The 25,107-nt window shown below is 36.1% G+C and overlaps 1 protein-coding gene and 1 long non-coding RNA gene across 2 annotated transcripts in view; one reads left to right on the forward strand and one right to left on the reverse strand.

Annotated features, from left to right (window-relative positions):
* LOC123872652 overlaps positions 1 to 3,197 on the reverse strand; it is an 87,030-nt gene extending 83,833 nt beyond the window's left edge. The window contains exon 1 of the mRNA XM_045917062.1: positions 2,776 to 3,197. Within this exon, the coding sequence (XP_045773018.1) occupies positions 2,776 to 2,796 (21 nt within the window). The 5' untranslated portion in view covers positions 2,797 to 3,197. The remainder of the gene's footprint in view (positions 1 to 2,775) is intronic.
* LOC123872695 lies at positions 1,096 to 24,013 on the forward strand. The gene is made up of 4 exons (XR_006797516.1): positions 1,096 to 1,255; positions 11,838 to 11,841; positions 16,755 to 16,774; positions 24,004 to 24,013. It is a non-coding gene; the product is annotated as an uncharacterized LOC123872695 (long non-coding RNA).
* The last annotated feature ends 1,094 nt before the right edge of the window (positions 24,014 to 25,107 follow it).

The raw sequence follows: 25,107 nt of genomic DNA on the forward strand, positions 1-25,107 counted from the left end.
AGAGCAATCGGTTTTTTCAGCCGTTACTGGGCATCTAATTTTTAGCAGCTTAGGCTTCCATTAACACCTTGGGGACGGCTCGGACATCGAAATGGAAGCATTTGGGCATTTCATACTAGCTGTCGTCCTTTTTTTTTTTATTCAGATACACGTTAGCCCTTGACTGCAATCTCACCTAGTGGTAAGTGATGGTCTAAGATGGAAGTGGGCTAACCTGGACAGGGTATGGCAGTTTTTACTAAACCCATACCCCTTTGGTTTCTACGCGGCATCATACGAGTGTTTGCATTAGTCAGCATTGCATGGCGCTTCATACAATAAATCTAAAATAAAGGTAGAAAAAAATTTCATAATAACTTTTTTCTGTCTTCTTTTTGATTTCTTCAAATTATTATTGTTTATTACTGAACCAAATTGGACGAAATTTGGCACAGAGATATATTCTTCCTTTCTGAAAACCACTTTGAAAACGTCAACAGACAAAGTCGCCGGCATCAGCTTGTTTAATATAATTCTACTGTAGTCTCTTTCATTTAAATGATCACGGTTGTAATTAACAAGAGGCGTATAATCTGGGATCAAATTAATCAATGCCAAAGTGTAACCACTGATAACTACTAAAACCACGAAAATGGCAATAAATTTTCAGTCTAGAACAACATTAGGACATTAATGGGTATCCTTAATGTTCTTATGGCTACGGCAAGGTAATTCAAGGTTTTACTGTTTTTTACTAAAATAAACTTAACTAACCTAGTAGCTAAATTCGTAAACTCCTACGTCTCCAAACATTCGCCTATTCTGTGCATCATATCAGCACAGTGTTACGATGTACTGTGATATCAGCATAATAAGCAGTTATAAAGCATTTGTCACTTCCCACTGAAGGGAAAATTTGATCCAAGCCCCACCTGGAAAGGGTAAATACCTTACCAAGCGACTTCCAAAAAACCAGGAGGTCCACAATTCGAATTTTCGTCGATATCGTTGATTCGACGTTTCGTCTTTTGTCTTGTATGTTTGTTACGTGATTATTCCTATAATTTTATTTTTTTTAGGTGGGCTATACTTTAGAGATGGTCCGATATAAATTTGGTGAAGACTGATGAATATCTTTGAAGATAGAGAACAGAACTCCTCAACGGATAAAAGTAGGTACATCGCTCGCGATCAGTGTGATAGCTTAGTAAACAATAGATTTTTAACCAGGCAAAGCATACATTTTAATACAATGGGGCCACTAAAAAATATAAATGTGGTTCTAAAATAATATTTTTTGGGGTCGGGGCCAATGAGGTGCCATTGTGGTGTGCACGACTCGCGCACGAGTTGACGCAAGTGAGGACGCAACGCCTCGGCTTCACTTCACGCTGTAGGTGTGCATTACGCCTAATCATTTTCTATGCGCCATCTTCTCTCTCTCTCTCCTTTATAGGTAATCCTCATTAAGCGTCATAGTACAACCCCTTTCATTAATCATAATGATGTTGGTTTTCTTGGGATGATTACCATAAGCGGCATTGTACATCAACAAATAAACTATCGTGAGAAATACTCATACTTGTGAATAGAACTTGGCCGATATATTCTTCTACTATTTTGTAGGCGTGCGCCCGACCAATTCCAAATCCATCTGTGGTCAGTCATCCCGAAATACAAACGTCATCACCAGCCGAGTTCTGTTTGGGAAACTATAGATATTTGCTTTTAATAAACAAACTAGTTTAATATCTGTGCTATACGCAATACATAGTTTGGCTAAATAACTGGAAAACAAATTGAGGTCATATCGGTCCATCGCCCACTATAAACGTAATTGCTAACTTCGATAGAATCATAAATAAATATAATCGATTTTCACGGATGCCATAACGCTGAATGCAACAAAATGTTTGGCATAAAAGCGAAATATGCCTATCTTTTGGCTTTGCCGCAGTCGGGTAAAGAACGTCCAACTTGTCATCGAATCTATACTAATAAATAAAATTGGAGTGTCTGTCTGTAATTTCGAAATAACTACCTCATATTAAGCTCATATGGTTATTTGAACGATACCATAACTGAATCACACGTTTTTAAAATTTTTGTCTGTCTGTCTGTCTGTCTGTCTGTCTGTCTGTCTGTCTGTCTGTCTGTTTGAAAAGGCTAATCTTTGGAACGGCTGAACCGATTTTGACGGGACTTTCACAGGCAAGTAGAGGATTGACCAGGGCGTAAAATAGGCTACTTTTTTAACCGACTTTTAAAAAGGGAGTTGTGTTTTTCTACCTATGTACACCGAAATCTCCGAGATTTCTGAACCGATTTGCGTCATTTCTTTTTTAATCGATAGAGGAACTTTACGACATTGTTTCATAAAAAATTTGGAGTCCAACTCCTCAATCCTGATGCTGCAGGGGATCTGACCAATCCACGCGGGCGAAGCTGCGGGCATCAGCTAGTTAAAAATAATGCTCTTATTAGGTGCATACAGCTTTATGATTTCAATTACGTGCCAAAGTTATAAATAAAATTATAACCAAAATAAAGTATTTTTCAACGCACCTCAAATCTCTATATTATCCAAACTTCAAACAGTTATCGGTGTATTTTCAAATCAAAATTAAAAGTAAACAAGGGCAGTCTCTTCCACGAATTTTGTATTTTTTAGATAACGATACTTTATTATTATCAAAACCTAATTAAATATTACGAAACATGTATTGGGTTGAAAAAGGTTTAGTAAAAACAACTTTAATAGAAATAAAAAGGTTTATTTTATGACATTTCACTTACCTTATGGTCGTAATAAAACATCTAATTCCATTACTCAACGGTCAATCGTCCATTTTTAATATCGTTCCACTCGCACTGCAACGTCACTCGATATACTCGTATTATTCATCACAATACTATACCTACTTTAATTTTAGAGTACCGCAAAACAAATTAAACAGTCCAATCGGAACACATTTCACATCATTATCGTATTTATGTTCGGAATTATTACGTAAACGCGGGGTGATAATAGCTTTTTATGGGGACAAAGGACATCCTTTCCTACCATACTGTCCGTTAGGGGTCACAACAGCGATTTTGTGGAAGATACACGTTTGAGAAAAATACCGAAACTGCTTTCGCCGCCGGCTCTATTGTCCGAATATTATGAGCTGGCAACACATAAACTACGCCGTAGACGCGTCGTAGAGTCGCTACGGCTGGCTCGCCACTGGCGGGGGCTACGAGCACCCGGACTGTGCACCCACACAACGACATCAGCTCTACGACAACGTATCAACGCACTCACACAAGCACTCGGATTACAGGAGACCCGTGAGAGGAAGCGGGAAAGTAACATTTTTGAGCCTGCAAAATGATGTACACACTAATGGTTATTCATTTACACACACGCGCGCACACCCACACTCCCAAATACAAGTATACGGACCGATTTAAACTTGTAATCCCTAACGATGATTTGAATTTAAAGGATTTAGCTAATCTTGAAACAGTAAAACAAGTATGAAAAGTACGTTTCTTGAAAATGGAAAGGAGTTTTTATTGCGTAATTCATCAACTCTGAGAAATAAAGCAAGTTCGTGTACAAATTATAGCGCTGCGTAGCTCGCTTTAACAGCTCGATAACGTTTCGAAGTTATACTGGATTTATGTTCAAATCAATTATTTGTTTACGATAAGGAAATTTCTTGATACTTTTAATGATCACAGTAGACCTCATTTTCATGCGAACTTTATTTGGCCTTCAAATAATAATATTTATAGGTAGATCTCTCCTTCAACGTGTGCCTGGATGGAGCTAATAATTTCAAGCAACAATTTGATGAAATCTAATTTAATAATTTAATTATTTACCTGCTAAAAGCTGACTGATTGATCTATCAATGCTCAGCTCAAACTACTGGACAGATCGGATGAAATTGTGATGTTAATACATGTAGATAGCTATTAAGATATTTGCTAAGAAAGGATTTTAAAACTCAACCCATAAGGGTCAAAATAGGGGTTTGAAATGTGAGTAGGCCACGCGGACGAAGTCGCGGCCATAAGCTAGTCATACTAATATTATAAAGGCGAAAGTTTGTGTGTATTTATATGTGTATGTATGTGTGTGTGTTGTGTATGTTTGTTACTCTTTCACGCAAACACAACTGAATGGATTTGGCTTTTTGGAATGAACATAGATTATACCCTGGATTAACACATAGGCTACTTTTTATCCCGGAAAATCAAATAGTTCCCACGGGATTTTAAGATCCACGCGAACGAAGTCACGGGCATAATCTAGTCATTAATAAAATACCTAGAATCTTTATAAATAACATAATGGCCTATAAATAAACCTAGGATAAATGTGGCGACCTATAAAATACACTCAGTTAATTTCCTCGGGATGAAACAATTATCAAATAGCCCGAAGTAAATTATTATTATTTTGAAACCAATTTTCAACAAGTTAATAGACACCAACCACCAACACCAGTTGATTGACAAGGAAATTCGGCAAGGTTTCCCCACAGCTGTCATTCAACCACCCTTTCTACCAGAGATGGCTATTATTTCTACTTTGAAATCATTTTCATTGGGTGAAATAATTGTTATTTTTCTTCACAGTGATTTCACAGGAAATTGATTTTTCATTTTTCACACTTACCTACTGCTTGCTACATTGATTTAAATAATAATCAAGGTCAATAGCGCTGATATTTCGTATTGTATTGTAGTGTGAAAATTCGACTTCCATGAAACATAGCAAACTATTGCTACATTAATGTTGCTAGATAATTTCCAAGACGCATCAATGTGAGTATTCTCGCTCGCGCTCTCTTAGCTCTGATCAATGCGCAAGAACCGGCCAAGTGTGAGTCAGACTCGCGCACTGAGGGTTTCGAACTGGGGTATTTTTTTCAACATTTTGCACGATAAATCAAAAACTATTATGCATAAAAATAAATAAAAATCTGTTTTAGAATTTACAGGTAAAGCCCTTTCATATGATACCCCACTTGGTATAGTTATCTTACTTTTATAATTGAAACACGTTTTAATTTTTTTTTTAAATGATGTAACCACAAATTCGCGGTTTTCAGATTTATTCCTGTACTTGTGCTATAAGACCTACCTACCTGCTTTTCATGATTCTAAATCAACGTGAAGTACCCTATAGGTTTTCTTGACAGACACGACGGGTGGACAGACAGACAGAAAACATAGTGATCCTATAAGGGTTCCGTTTTTCTTTTTTGAGGTACGGAACCCTAAAAATAAAGCGGAATTAAATTAATAATTTTCAAACTTAGTGAGTTTTTGTTGGGTAATTTTCCACAGGCTACGTTAAATTAGGTAACAAGTATTGCACAAGAAAATGTGATTTTTCATAAGCTACCTGTGAATTGGTCCATCTCTTATCTACCAAGTTTTATACCGACACACTGCACTGTCAAAGTTACCCCGAGGAAAATTTTAGATATTAAAGTTGACTGAAAACTTTTCAATGAAGATGTCGCAATTAATTTTCGATAAAATTTAGCTCGTTAACGTTTGAAAATTACAGACTCCAACAGAGCCTAATTGAAATGTACGAAAAGTTTTTTCATTAAGGATCGACCGATGCGTAGATTTAATCAATAAACACAGCCGGAAAACAAAGTTCTTATTCAGATTTTTTTGTTAGTCAAAAAAATGAGGGTTTGTTTGAGAAAGATTTCACTTACATTTTTTTTAAGTTGATCGTATATTAACATTATTACAGAAAAACCTCCTAAAGGTGCATTTACATACTCATATTAACATTTAGTGATAATTAGGTATTATGTGCTACGTTTAGTTTTTAGTATACATCGACTGCTATATATAAGACTTGGTAAACGATTTCAATACTTTACAGTGTTCAAATTTTTTTGTAATATTATAAATTCATATAAAATTTCCGTGTGAAGATATTTCGTGGTAAACTAGTTAACGCAAATTTGAAACAGGTACCCAAGTGAAATGTTTCAAGATTCTAGTAGGTAATTTAAATCTAATTCAATTTACAACAATCAACCACACGTAAATAGTCTGTAGCAAAGATAGTTGTTTGCGAATTAAGAGGGCTCTCTCCGTCACTCGTTTCATACAATCGTAGTTCCAATTTCATTTGAATATTAAGCAACTAAAGTCCATGAAATTTTGCACATATATTCTAGAAACTAATATCTATGTCTGTGGTTTTCCAGATTTCTGTTAAAATATTCTGTTTCAAAGTTACGCGGTCTTAAAATTTTCATACAAATCTTTGAGCCCCTGTAATTTTAAAACTACATATTTTTAGAAAAATCTAAAACACCACAGACACAGATATTAGTTTCTAGAATATGTCTGCAAAATTTCATGGACTTTGGTTGCTTAACATTCAAATGAAATTGGAACTACGATTGTATGAAACGAGTGGAAACGAGTGACGGAGAGAGCCCTGTTAAGGGTCTTATTAGACGTGCCACAACCACGCCACAAAAATGCAGTCAAACGCAATGTCGTCTGAATTGTATTATTTCTATCATAATATAATACAATACTTGGACTTCGTCTGTGTTGGTGTTAGCTGGCGGGCGTGCTCTGCCCTTTTTGGAGTGTTTTTTTTGTTAAAACTGACTGGAAAGCGCTCTAAGGGGGTGCCGTGCGTGTGTCGGCGAGCGCCGGCACAGACGGGGTCCATACTTGTATAGTTTAACTAACTTGTTACGAATAACTACAAACTTGACATTGGCTAATCTTTGTAAAGCCAGACGAGAGAGGGAGGAACAATACTATCATAATGCAGTCGCTTTCAGCGACCATCGTGAAGGTGTGGTCATTTGACCACATCGCGATAATAATGCAGACACCCGCGGTGCTCGCACGCAAGCAAGCGAACATATTATTTACTATCCCAATCACCATACTTCTACTTCGCTATGAGATACCATCCTTAATAATTTGTTTTTGTGGCTGAGACATCGTTATGGAGTAGCACCGGGACTACTAGACACACACTGGCGACATTTTTTCTGATATGGTGCAATTGTTGTGTGGTCTACCTGAATAGACTCTAAGATGGAAATTTCCATATCAAATTCTGGGAATACCTTAGAGGTATATCTGAGTACAATTAGTAAAACCCTTCCAATACAATTGAACGTGTAACAAAGTGTTTGTATACAGAAACCTCTCAAACCCCCAATCATGTATTATGAACAATTGTTCCCTGGGGATCATTATTGCGGTACGCATTGTAGAAATTGAATAGACAAATATAATGGTTTCCGAAATCAAATTGATGTCGAACTCTGCGACCAAATATACGTTATTTGATATTTAAATTATATTATTACAATCATGAAATCATAATGTATAAGCCATTTTAATAGATCTCAGTACTTCTGATACTCAAGAAAGTAAGTAAGAAAAAAAATACCCACTAGTCAAATTATAAGATTCAAACATTCAGACATATATTAATCATGACATACAGACCGACAGACACACTTTCGCATTTATAATATTAGTATGGATATGGAAGTATGAATATGGAAGTATGGTTATAAAAATCGATAACCGTCAACATTTATTGTCTCGTCAATGCAGAAGTAGGATTATTTTCGCAATTTTTGAGAAAATATTCTACGAAATTGGAAGGTATTATCCAGTGGGAATGGTTGAAAGTTCCAATAAAACTGCATGACTATTCGGTCTATTCAACGTTTCGGATAGGGCATTAGTGGACGATCATTCTTTCTTCGCACTTACCGGTCTCGGGCCAAGTGCGGGGAGACTCCGGTTACATTTTCTCTACCAAGTTTATCGTGTCGTTACATTACACTTTTAACCCCCGACCCAAAAAGAGGGGTATTATAATTGTGATGTGTGTATCTGTGTGTCTGTGTATCTGTGTGTTTGAGTATCTGTCTGTGGCATCGTAGCTCCTAAACAAATGAACCAATTTTGATTTATTTATTTTTGTTTGAGATTATAGCTAAGAACACTCTCGATTAAGCCACCTTGGCTTGATCGAGAGTGTTCTTAGCTATAATCCAACAAAATCTGTTGAGTCGTTTGAAGATTATATCAGCTCTTTGCTAATTTTCTTATTAGACCGGTTATTACTATCTGACCAATACATACCTATTAGTATTCAGCAAAATTCTAATAAGAACAAATTCTAATAAGGTGACACACTGGCATGGTAGTGCGTAGGTAATGTGTAAAAGTAAAAAAAGAGTGCTTGGATAAAACTTTACTATTTATATTAAACTTAAAGAGCCTTTAAAGAGAACTTTTATTTTTTATACTTTTTAGAGGTTTTTGTTTCAGCGGTTTTTTTTTAAATTTTTAATTTCATTTCGACGATCATATCTCAGGAAAAACAAGAAAAAAACGCAGGTATCAACTAGTAAAGAATATTTATAACAATATCATAGGAACATTTTCGAATTGACGATCTTAAATAATTGCATGGATTTATGAAAAAAAAAATCCAGCTATAAATGAAATCGGATGGTTTCAATGGAAACAATTTCTCGAGGAAATGCTTTAAGAGCGAAAGCGGAACTGTTAAGACAGGAAAGGATATACAGGCGCAGATATTTTTATTACAAAACACGAGGATATAAATCTGACGATGAGAAAACCTGCTTATGCGAAATGTACAAAATAAATATGTCTTTACTCAAAGAAATGAGAATTGGCGAATTCAAAGTAGTCGAAGCAGGCGTTGTTTTACGGAAGTCCGTGATATACAAGGAACCCACTTATCTCATAATAATTTAAGTATATAGTAATAACCTGAATTAAGTACTTTGCAATTGTGTACCTTTCCTAAAGATGCTCCGGTGTCGGAGTGAACGGTGCGTCGAGTGTATTTTTAACCCCCGACCCAAAAAGAGGGGTGTTATAAGTTTGACGTGTGTATCTGTGTATCTGTCTGTGGCATCGTAGCGTCTAAACGAATGAACCGATTTTAATTTGGTTTTTTTTGACTTTAGGAGGATATGCGTGTTGTTGCATGATGTAGGCGCGTATTGTTTGCTTAGTGACTTGCCTTTCCTGTACTTTTAGCTGTGGGAGGGTGGGCGGTGCATATCATATTCTGCACGTTGCATATAGATTTGTTTAATTCAGCAAATTGTACAAAAATATATAATGTATTCAATTTACTTATCACTTTGTTTATATATGAGGTGGCAAAGTGAAAATTCGAAAGGAGCACGTCAAAATGTATAAAATAACCAATTTTCGAAACTCCCGGAAAACTTTTCAGGTAAAACTACCAAATCACTGAACTAATGCCTTACCTTAGCAATTAGCACGTACTGGCAAAGCTAAACTCTATACCTACATATACATTATATTAACCAAATTTGCGACCCGGTAAGATATCGGCTATCGGAAAGGTACCGATTAGCTAGGTATGGGTAATAAAACACTATAGATTAAATTTCCCAACTACTTGAAGATTATCTGTAGTTATAGCTGTTAAACTCGTAGCTACTATTAAAAGTCCAAGGTATTGGTCGATGAAAGTCAGCGAAGGCATAAAGGCAGCTTAGGATATTGCGGCGATCGGGCCCTTTGAGACTTTAAAAATACTTTTGAAATTTAATTTAATCGCATTTTCTCCTTTACTAGACGACCACCGATGTGCTGGTATTCCTTTTTGAACGGACTTTAGACGGCACGTTATTAGACGAATCTTTATATACTTGCAGACCGCCTGATACGCCCAGGTGCCGGAATCCGATGGGCGAGGAAGGCGGAAGGCTTCGTCTGGTAGCGCGCTCTCGGAAAGGTTCCGATAGCAATCCAACTGCAGTCTTGTACTAATGTTATATAAAAAATATATAAAGAAATAATATAAAGAAAATTCTTTCAGAGATAGATAGCCATATTATTCCCGAGTGTTATAAGCTATAATTATTATTTCTTATTATATTTTAAAAGCTAGTACATAGTTTAATAATATAGTTGGAGGCATATAATTTCCGTGCATAGTTTGTACGTGTGAAATGACTTCCCGATGTCCTGCAAATCAATATAAAGGAAATAACTACTAGCAGAGAGTAAGGATACTAATTACTCTCTGGTAGTAGGAAAAGCTCATTTAGTTCGTAATTTTTTACCCGGCTGCGGCAAAGCCATAAAGAAGGGTTATGATTTTAGCAGTCTATATATGTATGTGTGTGTGTATGTTTGTATCCAGATTCTGTGTGTTCCACCGTAGCGGGTTTTAGTTTTCAACTTTATTTATCTTATTTATTTTGCTTTCATTTCATTTGCTATTGAAAATCTGTAGTAGTGGTAGTGGGCGATGAAGCTCAACGATTTTTCTTATAATGTAAAGTTAAGAAATTGCGGCGATCGAGCCCTTTGAGAGTTTGAAATTTAATTGAATCATGCTTTCATTTTTAGTGGGCTTTTATAAAATGTGGCGGATCTTATTTTCGATATCACCTATTTTGCAATATATATATTATATAACTATTATTTTTAATAATTGTTACTATTGACTAGCTTACCTTTGTATGTCGTACTTAACTTTAAGTTGGGTGCATTACTATGTACTTACCTAACTTAAAATAGTGAGCAGCTAAGGTATTATAAAATAAATACAATTAATATAAAATCGCAGAACAGTTGAATAAAAGCTCTTTAAAGTTATTGCTGTCCAAGTTATCTGAGTCAACTACTGCAAAACTTGCCTCTTCTCTGCTTCTTGCAAAGCATAATAAATCTTTCCTGCTGTCATTGATATTTAGTTGCTCGAAAAGTCATAGCAACTTATGACTAAAGAGAAGCTCAACGAATGAACTAAAGTTGATAATTGCAATTTAATTATTATCTGTTTATTGTACTTACTTCTTAACTATTAGTTAATTGATTTCATAAGTGCATTAAAAATATTAAAATAAATAAATAATTACGATCTATTAAGGCAATTTTATTTTAATAATGTTATAAATGGGGATGTTTCTTACTTCTTCACGACAACTCAATACCCTGAATAAACATATTAAATTTAAAAATTAAAGAGTTCCTGCGGGATTTTTAAAAAACCTAAATCCATGCACTCATTTATAGTAGCGCGTGGAAATTCCACGTCCCCATCCCCACATCCCCATTTATAACATTATTAAAATAAAATTGCCTAAATAGATCGTAATTATTCATTTATTTTAATATTTTTAATGCACTTATGAAATCAATTAACTAATAGTTAAGAGGTAAGTACAATAAAGTCTTTAAAATAACTTTACCACTAAAATTTATCTCTTCCCTCTCATACGTACTTAGGTATTTACCTATACCTACTTATACTATTCAAATTCAAATTCAAAATGTTTTTATTCAATTAAACTTTTACAAGTGCTTTTGAATAGTCAAAAAAATCTACCACTGATTCGGAATGCCGTTCCTACCGAGAAGAACCAGCAAGAAACTCGGCGGTTGCTCTTTTCAAGTACTACATATTCAATTTACAATAATATGCCATACTGTATACAAGCAATTGCAGCGCCGTGTATTGCTAGAGCGAGTCAAATCCAAGCTTTTTTCTCATTTACATAATCTTCGATTGTATAATAAGCTTTTTTCAGGAGCATACTTTTAATACATTTTTTAAACTTGTGTAAAGGCAAGTAAGTATAGTAAATAATTTAACTAACTTAAAAATAAATAAATACCGTTCGTTACCAAGGCTCACCAAGTGACTTTTCTTACAGATTTCTGGTAGTATAATCACAATCTTCCCGGATTCCAAATTATGTAATCTTGTTAAAAGAAAAGTACGAAACCACCCTTGAATTAATTGAAACGAAGACGATGAGAATTGTATTAATTAAAATACTTGATTTTGGTCTTCAATGGCTACAGTGAGTGCCTTTTTAATTAAAGTTACTTAGATTGAATAAATAATACTGTACGTACGTCTCTAGAAAAAATCCTTAACTGATTAATTATTTTCATTAGTAGTAATTACTTTCACCCGACAAAAACCAAATTAACTTTCATCTCTCAATCTAACCAAACAAATAACATTTAAAACACATCAGTTATATATAACTTCAAGCTTGTTCAATATAAAATCAAAATAAGATAAGTATTTGTATTCATTTAATTTTTTCTACAAAATATTGACGTAAAGCATCCAACGGTTTACAGTGTTCCAAAAAATTTGGGAAACACGCTGAAATCCGCCTACATCCGTGTACAATAAAACAAACTTGAAAATTAAAATTATTCTCGGAAACACGGGGTGTGATGTGGGTTACCCAAATTTTACAATTTACGCTCATTTGCTCAGTCTGAGTATATTTTTTCCGTGAATATTGAGCAAACTTTTATTCAGCTCATAAGTTTCAAGCTGCTCAAATTTTAAGAGGAAACATTGTATTTAGGTACGCCACAAAAAAATTAACAGACATATATAACTAGATTATGGCCGTGACTTCGTCCGCGTGGATTTATATGTTTACTAGCTGATGCCCGCGACTTCGTTCGCGTGAAAAAAGGTTTTTTAAAAATCCCGTAGAAACTCTTTAATTTTCCGGGATAAAAAGTAGCCTATGTGCTAATCCAGGGTATATTCTATCTCCATTTCAAATTTCAGCTAAATCCGTCCAGTAGTTTTTGCGTGAAAGAGTAACAAAAATACACACATACATACACACAAACTTTCGCCTTTATAATATTAGTCTTTACTTTGAGTCGTCGTTGATATGAAAATAGATTAGTAAAAGTAATTGAAAGTGATCGTGACTTGCAACAAATACATGAAAGTGACGTTTAATAAAACTTGTAAATAAAAGAAGTAAAATAATAAAAGCAAAAGGTCTTTATTCTTTACAAAGTTTTCCGTGGGAGAAAATATTCTATCGTTTTAAGTCGGTTTTGTAGTTTGTATTTTTTCACTCTATAATTAACAATATTTGAGTTTTTGGAAAGTTTCAAAAGCATTCTATAGGATTGAGTAAGCAAATATTGGACACTTCGATTCAAACTCTAAAATGAGTTGAGATAAAGACAATCGAAAGATTGTATTCATTACAAGTGTAAATTAAAAATTTATAACACCCCCGACAAGTGAAGTTACAGTAAATAGAAAAGACCGAAAAGACCTGATAACTTTCAAACGGCTGAACCGATTTTCTTGGACTATTCCGCGCCTACGATCCAAAGTATCAGAGTTTTCCAAAACATCATTTTCAAATAAATAATTATGTATCAAGGCAACATCCATCTTGACAGCTTGACATTTGTCAATTGACATAATATTATGAACCTAACGGTTATGTAACCTTCTTTTCTACAAGAAAACTAGAAAAGAGCTGATAACTCTTAAACGGCTGCACCAATTTTTTTGGATTATAGCTAAGAACACTCTCGATCAAGCCACCTTTCAAACAAAAAAAACTAAATTAAAATCGGTTCATTCGTTTAGGCGCTACGATGCCACAGACAGATACACAGATACACAGATACACAGACACACAGATACACAGATACACACGTCAAACTTATAACACCCCTCTTTTTGGGTCGGGGGTTAAAAATACTTAATTTTGGTCTTCAAAGGATTTGTTCTTTCACAGTACCTAAGTGCCATTTTAATTAAAGTTACTCATCCCGAATAATGTTCGTTTCTGAAAAACTTTCAATTTCAAACCCTCTCAACCCAAATTTACTTTTACCTTCTTAAGTTCTTCTGAGTATTCGAGATTATCTCTGTATACCTACAAAAATATGTGTTTGTCTGTTGAGTCGGGTGTATTATGCTTTATCTAATCTAATAAATGGAACTAATAGTCTAATCTAAATATATATAAAAGAAAAAGCTGACTGACTGACTGATTTATCAACGCACAGTTACTGGACTACTGGATGAATCAGGCTGAAAGGCTGAGAGCTACTTATTATGATGTAGACATCCGCTAAGAAAGGATTTCTGAAAATTTAACCCCTAAGGGGTTAAATAGGGGTTAGAAATTTGAGTAGTCCACGCGGACGAAGTCGCAGAAATTAGCTAGTTAATCATAAATGTGTTAAAATTGCTTAAAATTACAGTAAAACATCCTTTTACTGTAGTAATATAAGCTTGGTATTTATTTAAAGGACTCCTTTATCATACAAAAGGCTTCCCGTCTGATAAAACTCAAGCCGTTCAACGTATAAGATTTCAATTAAGTGTAAGTAGGTAACTCTTTTACCACACAAGCCCCTCAAGCCAGACGCTCCACGCCCCAGATTTGTGATAAAGGAGGTATTCTGTACTAATGAAGCGATAGGGCAACTCCAAGATTACAATATAAACGAGAGGTTGGTGCTCTGCTCGCTTCATGGTTTATTGAAGGATACATTACCTCTTTGTTAAAGGTTAACTGGAATGTGATGTTGTTTACCAGACTAGCTTTTGTTTTTTATTCAAATAAGTGCTTTTGAATCTTTTAAGTGAATCTGCCACTGCCCACTGGTTCGGAACGCCTTTCCAAGTTCTAGAAAGAAAAACCAGCAGGAAACTCGGCAATAATTGCTCTTTCCGTATATTCAATTTACAATATTATGCCTTGTGTGCTAGTGTGTCCAGGCATTGTCATTTGCAATAGGAGTTATTAAGCTAAAATAAAAGTCTAAGCTGGGCAACGCGTACTGCAGAGGACCAATACCTAATTAATATTAGTTGATGTAGTTTTTTTTTTTCACAAAAACTTGGTCTTCTGGTGATCAAGAGGACAAGAACTGTACAATATTCTATTTATGTTTACGAGGTTGAGTAGGTATATACTTATGTAGTCATGCTCTCTTGCTCTACAGTGTAAAAATATAACTTCTTACAGTATGGAGGGATAAGATGCAAAATATTATATTTTTAATATTAGGTATATCCTGGAGTTACAGACGAGACTTTAAGCCAACAAACACATACGCACTGAATTGACTTCCATCTTTAAAAAAAAACAGGTAAGTCGGTAGGTACACGCTGGCAAAACCACGAGCAATAAGCAGTATAAAATTTAGATAAAGATTTGGTAAATAAAAAACAATGATTGGTTTTGTTACCAAGAAAATGTACATCGGAGAACACAATGCACTCAAAGGACGTAACACAGGATCCTTTGATACGGTTTTGTGAGTCAAGAGTCAAGACTCATTTAATAGGGTTCACTGTCTATCCGTTGTTCCAAAGCGAATACCAGTGCATAGACCGTCGTTTAGCAAAAGAGAAAATGCGATTTAATCAAATTTCCGCCAATAGAAAATCTCAAAGAGCCCAATAACTCTACTATGTATCCCTATTAAGCTAGTACAAAGTTTTCACTAAGCGCTTTGCATTTTTAACCGACTTCAAAAAAGAAGGAGGTTCTAAATTCGTCGTAATCTTTTTTTGTGATAATTTGTACAAAATAGTGTAAAAACCATTTCATCAAGTCAAGTTTGGTTTTTGTAGGGCATGGCAAGTGGCTAAGGCAGCTTTTCCACCGGAGATTGCTTAGCTGCATTGGTATAAATGTTCCATGATTGTTTACCAAAAACCACTTCCGTATAAACTACGCCTTAGGAATGTTATGCTGGTAAGTCCTATAACTCTCACCAAACAAGAAATCTTCATTATCATCATCTCAGCCCATCGCCGGTACACTACTGAGAATGGATCTCCTTTCAAAATGGAAAGAGTTTTGGCCATAGTCCACCACGCAAGCCCATCCCGGCTAGCATGGGCAGTAGATAAAAATTATATCCCCGATTATATCCACTGATTTCTATGACATCAGTGGATATAATCGGGGGATATAATTTTTATCTACTGCCCATGCTAGCCGGGCAGCACAAATTACAGACTTCCCACACCATTCCGAACATTATGGAGAACTCAGGCATGGAGGGAGAAAATCTTCGCAGCACGCTATGACTTGAGGGGAGGCCGTACCTACTGCATAGAGTTGGGATTTCTCTTTATACTGTTTTATAAGTTACTAATGCAGTTTTTCTGAGGAAGCTCTAAGCACAAAGCGTACTATGACTTATGAGGTTTATACCTTAGTATAAATCATACAGAGCACACCGACCTGATACCGACACAATTGAACATTATTGCGAAATGATTAACGCCTTTATGCCTATGGTATCAAGGCACACCACATGCGAATGTGGTGTGCTAAAGGCATATGCTAAAGTGGTCGTCAGTTCAGTATATATAAATTCGTGCTGCATATATAAAAGTTAAAAAAACAAAAATTTCCAATTTTTAAATTTTTCCATCAAAAGTATTGTGAAAAATCGAATTCATTGAACTAGAGGACGGCGGCTATTGCCCAACAGAAAACACGACAGAAATAGTTTTGCAAATAGAAATCAAAGGTTTTCATACCGTTCATAGCAATAGCAGGCAGGTGGCAATTATCGTAAAAGGGAGCGGTGGAAAATAGCTTTCCTTTTATTATGCATCTATCGTTTGCTTCTAAAGGTCAATTTTGTTATGTATAAACAGTTTTTTTTTAATTTGATGAAAGTAGCGCTTGAATACGGTTCCAGTCCGCTTCCTTGCAGTTTTAAGAAGCTAACATGGTGCTTTAACTACTACACATATTATAAATACAAAAGTGTTTTTTTGGGTGGCCACATCATCACCTCCCATTCGTAGTCAAGCGTGTGACTATATTGAGTAAAAAAACATTTTTAATAACCTAAATTCACACGTTCAAATTCGTGGGTATTAGCTAGCGTTAGGTAGAATCATATTCAAAAAGTGTTTTTTCAAAAAAGAACAGTCCCGGTCCATTCACCAACATGACATAAGCCTCAATAGCTCAACGGTTATAGGAGCGGACTGAAATCCGAAAGATCGGCGGTTCAAACCCCACCCATTGCACTATTGTCGTATCCACTCCTAGCACAAGCTTAACGCTTAGTTGGAGGGGAAAGGGGAATATTAGTCATGATTTAAAAAAAAACACTGCCGACTGGCCCCCCATTAACTTCTGAATCTCTGACGTGTACCGTGTGGTCTAATACGGTTTGCAAAGCCAAACTTACTGAAACGTTATTATGCACAAGGGTGGCCGGGTGGGCCAAGACTTGATTTCGTACAGGAACATACAAATGTTCTGGTTGATATTTTCGTTACATTTTTGTGTCAATATCTTGATGAAGCTTGCATTTTAACAATGCATTCACAATGTTAGTTTTTACATCATCACGTTTATTGGAAAATTGGATGACTATTGACCAACGTATCCATAGGGAAATAAAACAAAATATAATGTATAATATTTCAAACAGTTTTCAAAGCCTTTCATACCGTTCAAAGTTGTTTCAAAGAGCAGGCAGTTGGCAATTATCGTAAAAGGGAACATTGGAAAATGACCATTCAAACGTAAAAGAATAATATTGTTTGTTTACATAGGTCCACAGTTTTTAAACTGCCAGGGATATATTCACATACATATTGAATGAATTGATGTATATATACATAGATTTATGAATAATTTTTAGTAGAAAGTGTTTAGTGAAATTACGGACCTGATAATTTAGATAAAGCTCTGCTCGTAATAGCGCTGTCGTTTGCGGGAAATGACTGGTAATAGAAATAGCAATCGGTCTTATACAAATTTATCGAGTTTTCGAGTAGGTATATCAAAGGCTATATCCACCGTAGGTCCTACGTCCCTGCACAGCGCAGTGCAAAGAATTGAATCAAGGAGTGAAAGGACGCTGTGGGCAGTAGTACGTACCTACCTTGTGCATGTAAACTCTTATGCAAAGGGTTGCGTTTATATACCTTTATATATCGGGCCTATATTGGATGGTAAGGCCCGCTATAGAAGCATTTATCAAGAAAATAATGTACTTGTGTATATTATGTAATTGTGTATATTTGGTACATAATGTTGCTTCATAAATGAAAACCACGCGTTATACCTACGTACAGAATTATGCATTTCTGACCTTCACATAACCGTCAAACAAACTGTAAGTAAAAGTAAAAGTAAAATATTCTTTATTGTACACCAACAAGACAGTAATATATAAATAACAATAAAGATTTATGTACAAAAGGCGGCCTTATCGCTAAAATAGCGATCTCTTCCAGGCAACCTTAGGGTGAGGAGATAATAAAAATTAAAGAAAGTGGAAGGGGTGTACTTATAACAATAAGTAAATAAGTGTGAAATATATTTAGACACATGGCGAAACTATAAGGATTTTCCCGATTTGTTATGAAACCCTAAAAAGTGATATTCATTGGTTGATCGAACAGCAATTGGCTGAAATAAAACACAACGAAAATAGTATTGCAAACTGAAATCGAAGGATTCATACCGTTCAAAGCGAACGCAGGCAGTTGGCAATTATCTTAAAAAGGAACGTGGGAAAATGGCCTTTCTATTATTATGTACCTATTGTTTTCTGTTATGGTTCAACCACTTTAAATTCTGGATTTAAAAGTTACTAAAAATTGAATTGCCCACTCCTGATTGAAAGTAATGTCGAGGTATACCTTCTCTAAAATATTTTTTTCATATATGCTAGTATGTACCACAATAAGTTTCTATTCTGTGCTATATATACTTCAAGTTCATAGTAATTAAAGTTTATTTTTAAAATAGCTCTGACATACAGACATACAGACAAATGGGCTCAACCAATCTATAGGTGTTAAGTCTGTTTACTACGGAACCTTAATAACCTTTTTTAAATAAAAATAGCGGGCAAACGAGCAGGTGGCTCACCTGATGTTAGGTGATTACCACCGCCCATGATCATTTGCAGCACATGAGGAACCGCCAATGCATTGCCGGCCTTTAAGGAATTAGTTGGTCCGCCCCTTGAATAACCCCATGTCTTAATCTAGTGGGAACACTGCCGATATGGGAATTGATTCCACAGTTTGCATGTGCGTGAAAAAAAGGATCTGGCACAACGGGTGTAGCAGCGAATGTTACTGATAAATGAAATGCTGCTTACATATTTACACTTTGTATAATATAAGAATACCAGAAGTGAACCTCAATAAAAATATAAGAATGAATAAATATAACCCTTATTTGCATGATTAAGGCTTGATATATACTCAACAAAACTAAGTTAACGCAATAATAATAGATTGATAAAACACGTCCGCACACTAAGATCGACCGAAACAAAGTGAGTAGCACTCTCACAGGCCATTTTCAAGATAGTTTTCCGAGGTGGCGCCACGGTTGCGTTCCTAAAAACATTACCAACAGATGTCACGTGACTTCCGTTCAAAAGCGCGGCAAACGTGTGTGATAACACGGCCGTCCTGTGCACGCCTCCGTCCCTGGATGGCGTTTATGTCTGGTGCAGTTGCTGAGAACAAAAGCAATAAGAAAATTTGATTTGGCTATTCTCCGAATACCAAGACGTGGCCTCCAATCTACTATCCCATCAACGGCCAGCAACCGGAGGTCCACATGTTCCAAATTCCAATACGTGGCCTCCAATCTACTATCCCATCAACGGCAAGCAACTGGAGGTCCACATGTCCCATATTCCAATACGTGGCCTCCAATCTACTATCCCATCAACGGCAAGCAACTGGAGGTCCACATGTCCCATATTCCAACACGTGGCCTCCAATCTACTATCCCATCAACGGCAAGCAACTGGAGGTCCACATGTCCCATATTCCAATACGTGGTCTCCAATCTACTATCCCATCAACGGCCAGCAACTGGAGATCCACATGTTCCGTATTCCAATACGTGGCCTCCAATCTACTATCCCATCAACGGTCAGCAACTGGAGGTCCACATGTCCCAAATTCCAATACGTGGCCTCCAATCTACTATCCCATCAACGGCCAGCAACTGGAGGTCCACATGCCCCGAATTCCAATACGTGGCCTCCAATCTACTATCCCATCAGCGGCCAGCAATCGGAGGTCCATCCAACACATGGAATTCGCAAAATTTAAGCAATTAAAAATGATTTATGAACAACCTATTTCCCGAATTCCAATGAGTGGTCTCCAATGCACTATCCCATCAACGGCCAGTAATTGGAGGTCCATCCAACAAGAACTTCGAGAAAAACCAATTAAACAAAGGGATGTACGAGCTACTTGTATATCTGATACGTAGACTTATTCTGAACTGTTCCATCGGCGGCCAGTTCATCTTACTATAAATCTTAACTTTTATTGTAATTGATTAATTCTACACGATTAAATACCGTCACAACTTTTATCTTCGTAACGATAGACAAGTTTGAAGCATAATGCACTAGACAAGATAAGGTAAAAATAAGGCTCATAGTAGGTACTTTAAAATAATATCAATCCATCCAAGAACCATGCGATGCATTAAAATGGTATTATTACTTGAAAACATCTTAGGCCATCTCTAAACGCTTGTCACAAGTACATGTCATGGGAACGACCCATCTCCTATCATATTCAGTCCGTCGTGGGTATATTTTATTTTCTATATCTCAGTAATTAATTATTGTTTTTTTTTTAGCTCGGCTTGTCCTGATCTTAACAATGAAGAGCAAAAGAACTTTCGTATTTAATACGATTCTAATAAAAGTACTAACGGAAATCTTAAGTTAAAATGAGACTGACTCGATTGAAATCTTTGTGGCTAAAGTAAGTCACATGTATACAGTATTCACATTATAAGCACTTCCCTTTTATGAAGTATAAGAAGCATTATTAAAAACATAAGTATGTCTAATTGGTAACTGGCATTATAACGTTTCTCAAAGCATTGAATGTGCCTACGTATCAATACACTGGCTTGCATATCTCACAAGATCAAGTCTAAGTCGGTATGTGAGTAAGAGTCACTTACTGTGCTCGCAACTTATTCAAAGAAAGTGCCTCATACTACAACACATACCGACATCATGAACACTAGTAAAAACAAACTGGAATGGTCTTACCAAACAGCATAAACAAACGCTTAGCAGCACTTATCATATTCCCTCATGAGACAGGCAGCAAGTCTCACTGAGACGCCACGATGAGGTACCACGTACGTTTCGCAGCAACGTGCGTGGCGTAGCACCACAGCACTATCGACATGTCACGGCAAGTGACAAGCCTCGCATCCACGTGGAACGCGCAGTATTGCACCGGAAATTTCAAAGAAAAACAAGGTAAATGTGAGCACAGAGTTCAAATGAAGGAACTCTCGTTCGGTTAAGTACGTCTGTCTCTATTATGACAGGTGTACCTATTCACATAACGATTTAAGACCATATTAAAATCAATTTCAAATATTATATCGAAAAACTCAATAGGCAACGTCTTAAATATTAGGTTTTTACATTTGGACTGAAAGTAACCATTCACGTTCTGTTATTGCCAACACATGTAACGTCCACCGGTACCTTCAACGACAGCATAACGCCGGTACTGAATTCTGAGACGCTATGTCTAATTATTATTATTATTATTTTTCAAAATTTTACATTATTGGTACTTCACAAAAAGTTACATTAGTCATTAATGGATCAAGGTTGACTGATTCTGAACGTTTATCAAAACAGTCAACATAACGTGGCCATAATTTATTTTACCAAACGTAGGTAGGTTTTCACGGAAGGTGACAGTAATAAAAATGACATTATGATGTAGACATCCGCTAAGAAAGGATTTCTGAAAATTTAACCCCTAAGGGGTTAAATAGGGGTTAGAAATTTGAGTAGTCCACGCGGACGAAGTCGCAGAAATTAGCTAGTTAATCATAAATGTGTTAAAATTGCTTAAAATTACAGTAAAACATCCTTTTACTGTAGTAATATAAGCTTGGTATTTATTTAAAGGACTCCTTTATCATACAAAAGGCTTCCCGTCTGATAAAACTCAAGCCGTTCAACGTATAAGATTTCAATTAAGTGTAAGTAGGTAACTCTTTTACCACACAAGCCCCTCAAGCCAGACGCTCCACGCCCCAGATTTGTGATAAAGGAGGTATTCTGTACTAATGAAGCGATAGGGCAACTCCAAGATTACAATATAAACGAGAGGTTGGTGCTCTGCTCGCTTCATGGTTTATTGAAGGATACATTACCTCTTTGTTAAAGGTTAACTGGAATGTGATGTTGTTTACCAGACTAGCTTTTGTTTTTTATTCAAATAAGTGCTTTTGAATCTTTTAAGTGAATCTGCCACTGCCCACTGGTTCGGAACGCCTTTCCAAGTTCTAGAAAGAAAAACCAGCAGGAAACTCGGCAATAATTGCTCTTTCCGTATATTCAATTTACAATATTATGCCTTGTGTGCTAGTGTGTCCAGGCATTGTCATTTGCAATAGGAGTTATTAAGCTAAAATAAAAGTCTAAGCTGGGCAACGCGTACTGCAGAGGACCAATACCTAATTAATATTAGTTGATGTAGTTTTTTTTTTTCACAAAAACTTGGTCTTCTGGTGATCAAGAGGACAAGAACTGTACAATATTCTATTTATGTTTACGAGGTTGAGTAGGTATATACTTATGTAGTCATGCTCTCTTGCTCTACAGTGTAAAAATATAACTTCTTACAGTATGGAGGGATAAGATGCAAAATATTATATTTTTAATATTAGGTATATCCTGGAGTTACAGACGAGACTTTAAGCCAACAAACACATACGCACTGAATTGACTTCCATCTTTAAAAAAAAACAGGTAAGTCGGTAGGTACACGCTGGCAAAACCACGAGCAATAAGCAGTATAAAATTTAGATAAAGATTTGGTAAATAAAAAACAATGATTGGTTTTGTTACCAAGAAAATGTACATCGGAGAACACAATGCACTCAAAGGACGTAACACAGGATCCTTTGATACGGTTTTGTGAGTCAAGAGTCAAGACTCATTTAATAGGGTTCACTGTCTATCCGTTGTTCCAAAGCGAATACCAGTGCATAGACCGTCGTTTAGCAAAAGAGAAAATGCGATTTAATCAAATTTCCGCCAATAGAAAATCTCAAAGAGCCCAATAACTCTACTATGTATCCCTATTAAGCTAGTACAAAGTTTTCACTAAGCGCTTTGCATTTTTAACCGACTTCAAAAAAGAAGGAGGTTCTAAATTCGTCGTAATCTTTTTTTGTGATAATTTGTACAAAATAGTGTAAAAACCATTTCATCAAGTCAAGTTTGGTTTTTGTAGGGCATGGCAAGTGGCTAAGGCAGCTTTTCCACCGGAGATTGCTTAGCTGCATTGGTATAAATGTTCCATGATTGTTTACCAAAAACCACTTCCGTATAAACTACGCCTTAGGAATGTTATGCTGGTAAGTCCTATAACTCTCACCAAACAAGAAATCTTCATTATCATCATCTCAGCCCATCGCCGGTACACTACTGAGAATGGATCTCCTTTCAAAATGGAAAGAGTTTTGGCCATAGTCCACCACGCAAGCCCATCCCGGCTAGCATGGGCAGTAGATAAAAATTATATCCCCGATTATATCCACTGATTTCTATGACATCAGTGGATATAATCGGGGGATATAATTTTTATCTACTGCCCATGCTAGCCGGGCAGCACAAATTACAGACTTCCCACACCATTCCGAACATTATGGAGAACTCAGGCATGGAGGGAGAAAATCTTCGCAGCACGCTATGACTTGAGGGGAGGCCGTACCTACTGCATAGAGTTGGGATTTCTCTTTATACTGTTTTATAAGTTACTAATGCAGTTTTTCTGAGGAAGCTCTAAGCACAAAGCGTACTATGACTTATGAGGTTTATACCTTAGTATAAATCATACAGAGCACACCGACCTGATACCGACACAATTGAACATTATTGCGAAATGATTAACGCCTTTATGCCTATGGTATCAAGGCACACCACATGCGAATGTGGTGTGCTAAAGGCATATGCTAAAGTGGTCGTCAGTTCAGTATATATAAATTCGTGCTGCATATATAAAAGTTAAAAAAACAAAAATTTCCAATTTTTAAATTTTTCCATCAAAAGTATTGTGAAAAATCGAATTCATTGAACTAGAGGACGGCGGCTATTGCCCAACAGAAAACACGACAGAAATAGTTTTGCAAATAGAAATCAAAGGTTTTCATACCGTTCATAGCAATAGCAGGCAGGTGGCAATTATCGTAAAAGGGAGCGGTGGAAAATAGCTTTCCTTTTATTATGCATCTATCGTTTGCTTCTAAAGGTCAATTTTGTTATGTATAAACAGTTTTTTTTTAATTTGATGAAAGTAGCGCTTGAATACGGTTCCAGTCCGCTTCCTTGCAGTTTTAAGAAGCTAACATGGTGCTTTAACTACTACACATATTATAAATACAAAAGTGTTTTTTTGGGTGGCCACATCATCACCTCCCATTCGTAGTCAAGCGTGTGACTATATTGAGTAAAAAAACATTTTTAATAACCTAAATTCACACGTTCAAATTCGTGGGTATTAGCTAGCGTTAGGTAGAATCATATTCAAAAAGTGTTTTTTCAAAAAAGAACAGTCCCGGTCCATTCACCAACATGACATAAGCCTCAATAGCTCAACGGTTATAGGAGCGGACTGAAATCCGAAAGATCGGCGGTTCAAACCCCACCCATTGCACTATTGTCGTATCCACTCCTAGCACAAGCTTAACGCTTAGTTGGAGGGGAAAGGGGAATATTAGTCATGATTTAAAAAAAAACACTGCCGACTGGCCCCCCATTAACTTCTGAATCTCTGACGTGTACCGTGTGGTCTAATACGGTTTGCAAAGCCAAACTTACTGAAACGTTATTATGCACAAGGGTGGCCGGGTGGGCCAAGACTTGATTTCGTACAGGAACATACAAATGTTCTGGTTGATATTTTCGTTACATTTTTGTGTCAATATCTTGATGAAGCTTGCATTTTAACAATGCATTCACAATGTTAGTTTTTACATCATCACGTTTATTGGAAAATTGGATGACTATTGACCAACGTATCCATAGGGAAATAAAACAAAATATAATGTATAATATTTCAAACAGTTTTCAAAGCCTTTCATACCGTTCAAAGTTGTTTCAAAGAGCAGGCAGTTGGCAATTATCGTAAAAGGGAACATTGGAAAATGACCATTCAAACGTAAAAGAATAATATTGTTTGTTTACATAGGTCCACAGTTTTTAAACTGC

Source organism: Maniola jurtina, chromosome 15, assembly GCF_905333055.1.
Source record: "Maniola jurtina chromosome 15, ilManJurt1.1, whole genome shotgun sequence".
NCBI lineage: Eukaryota > Metazoa > Arthropoda > Insecta > Lepidoptera > Nymphalidae > Maniola > Maniola jurtina.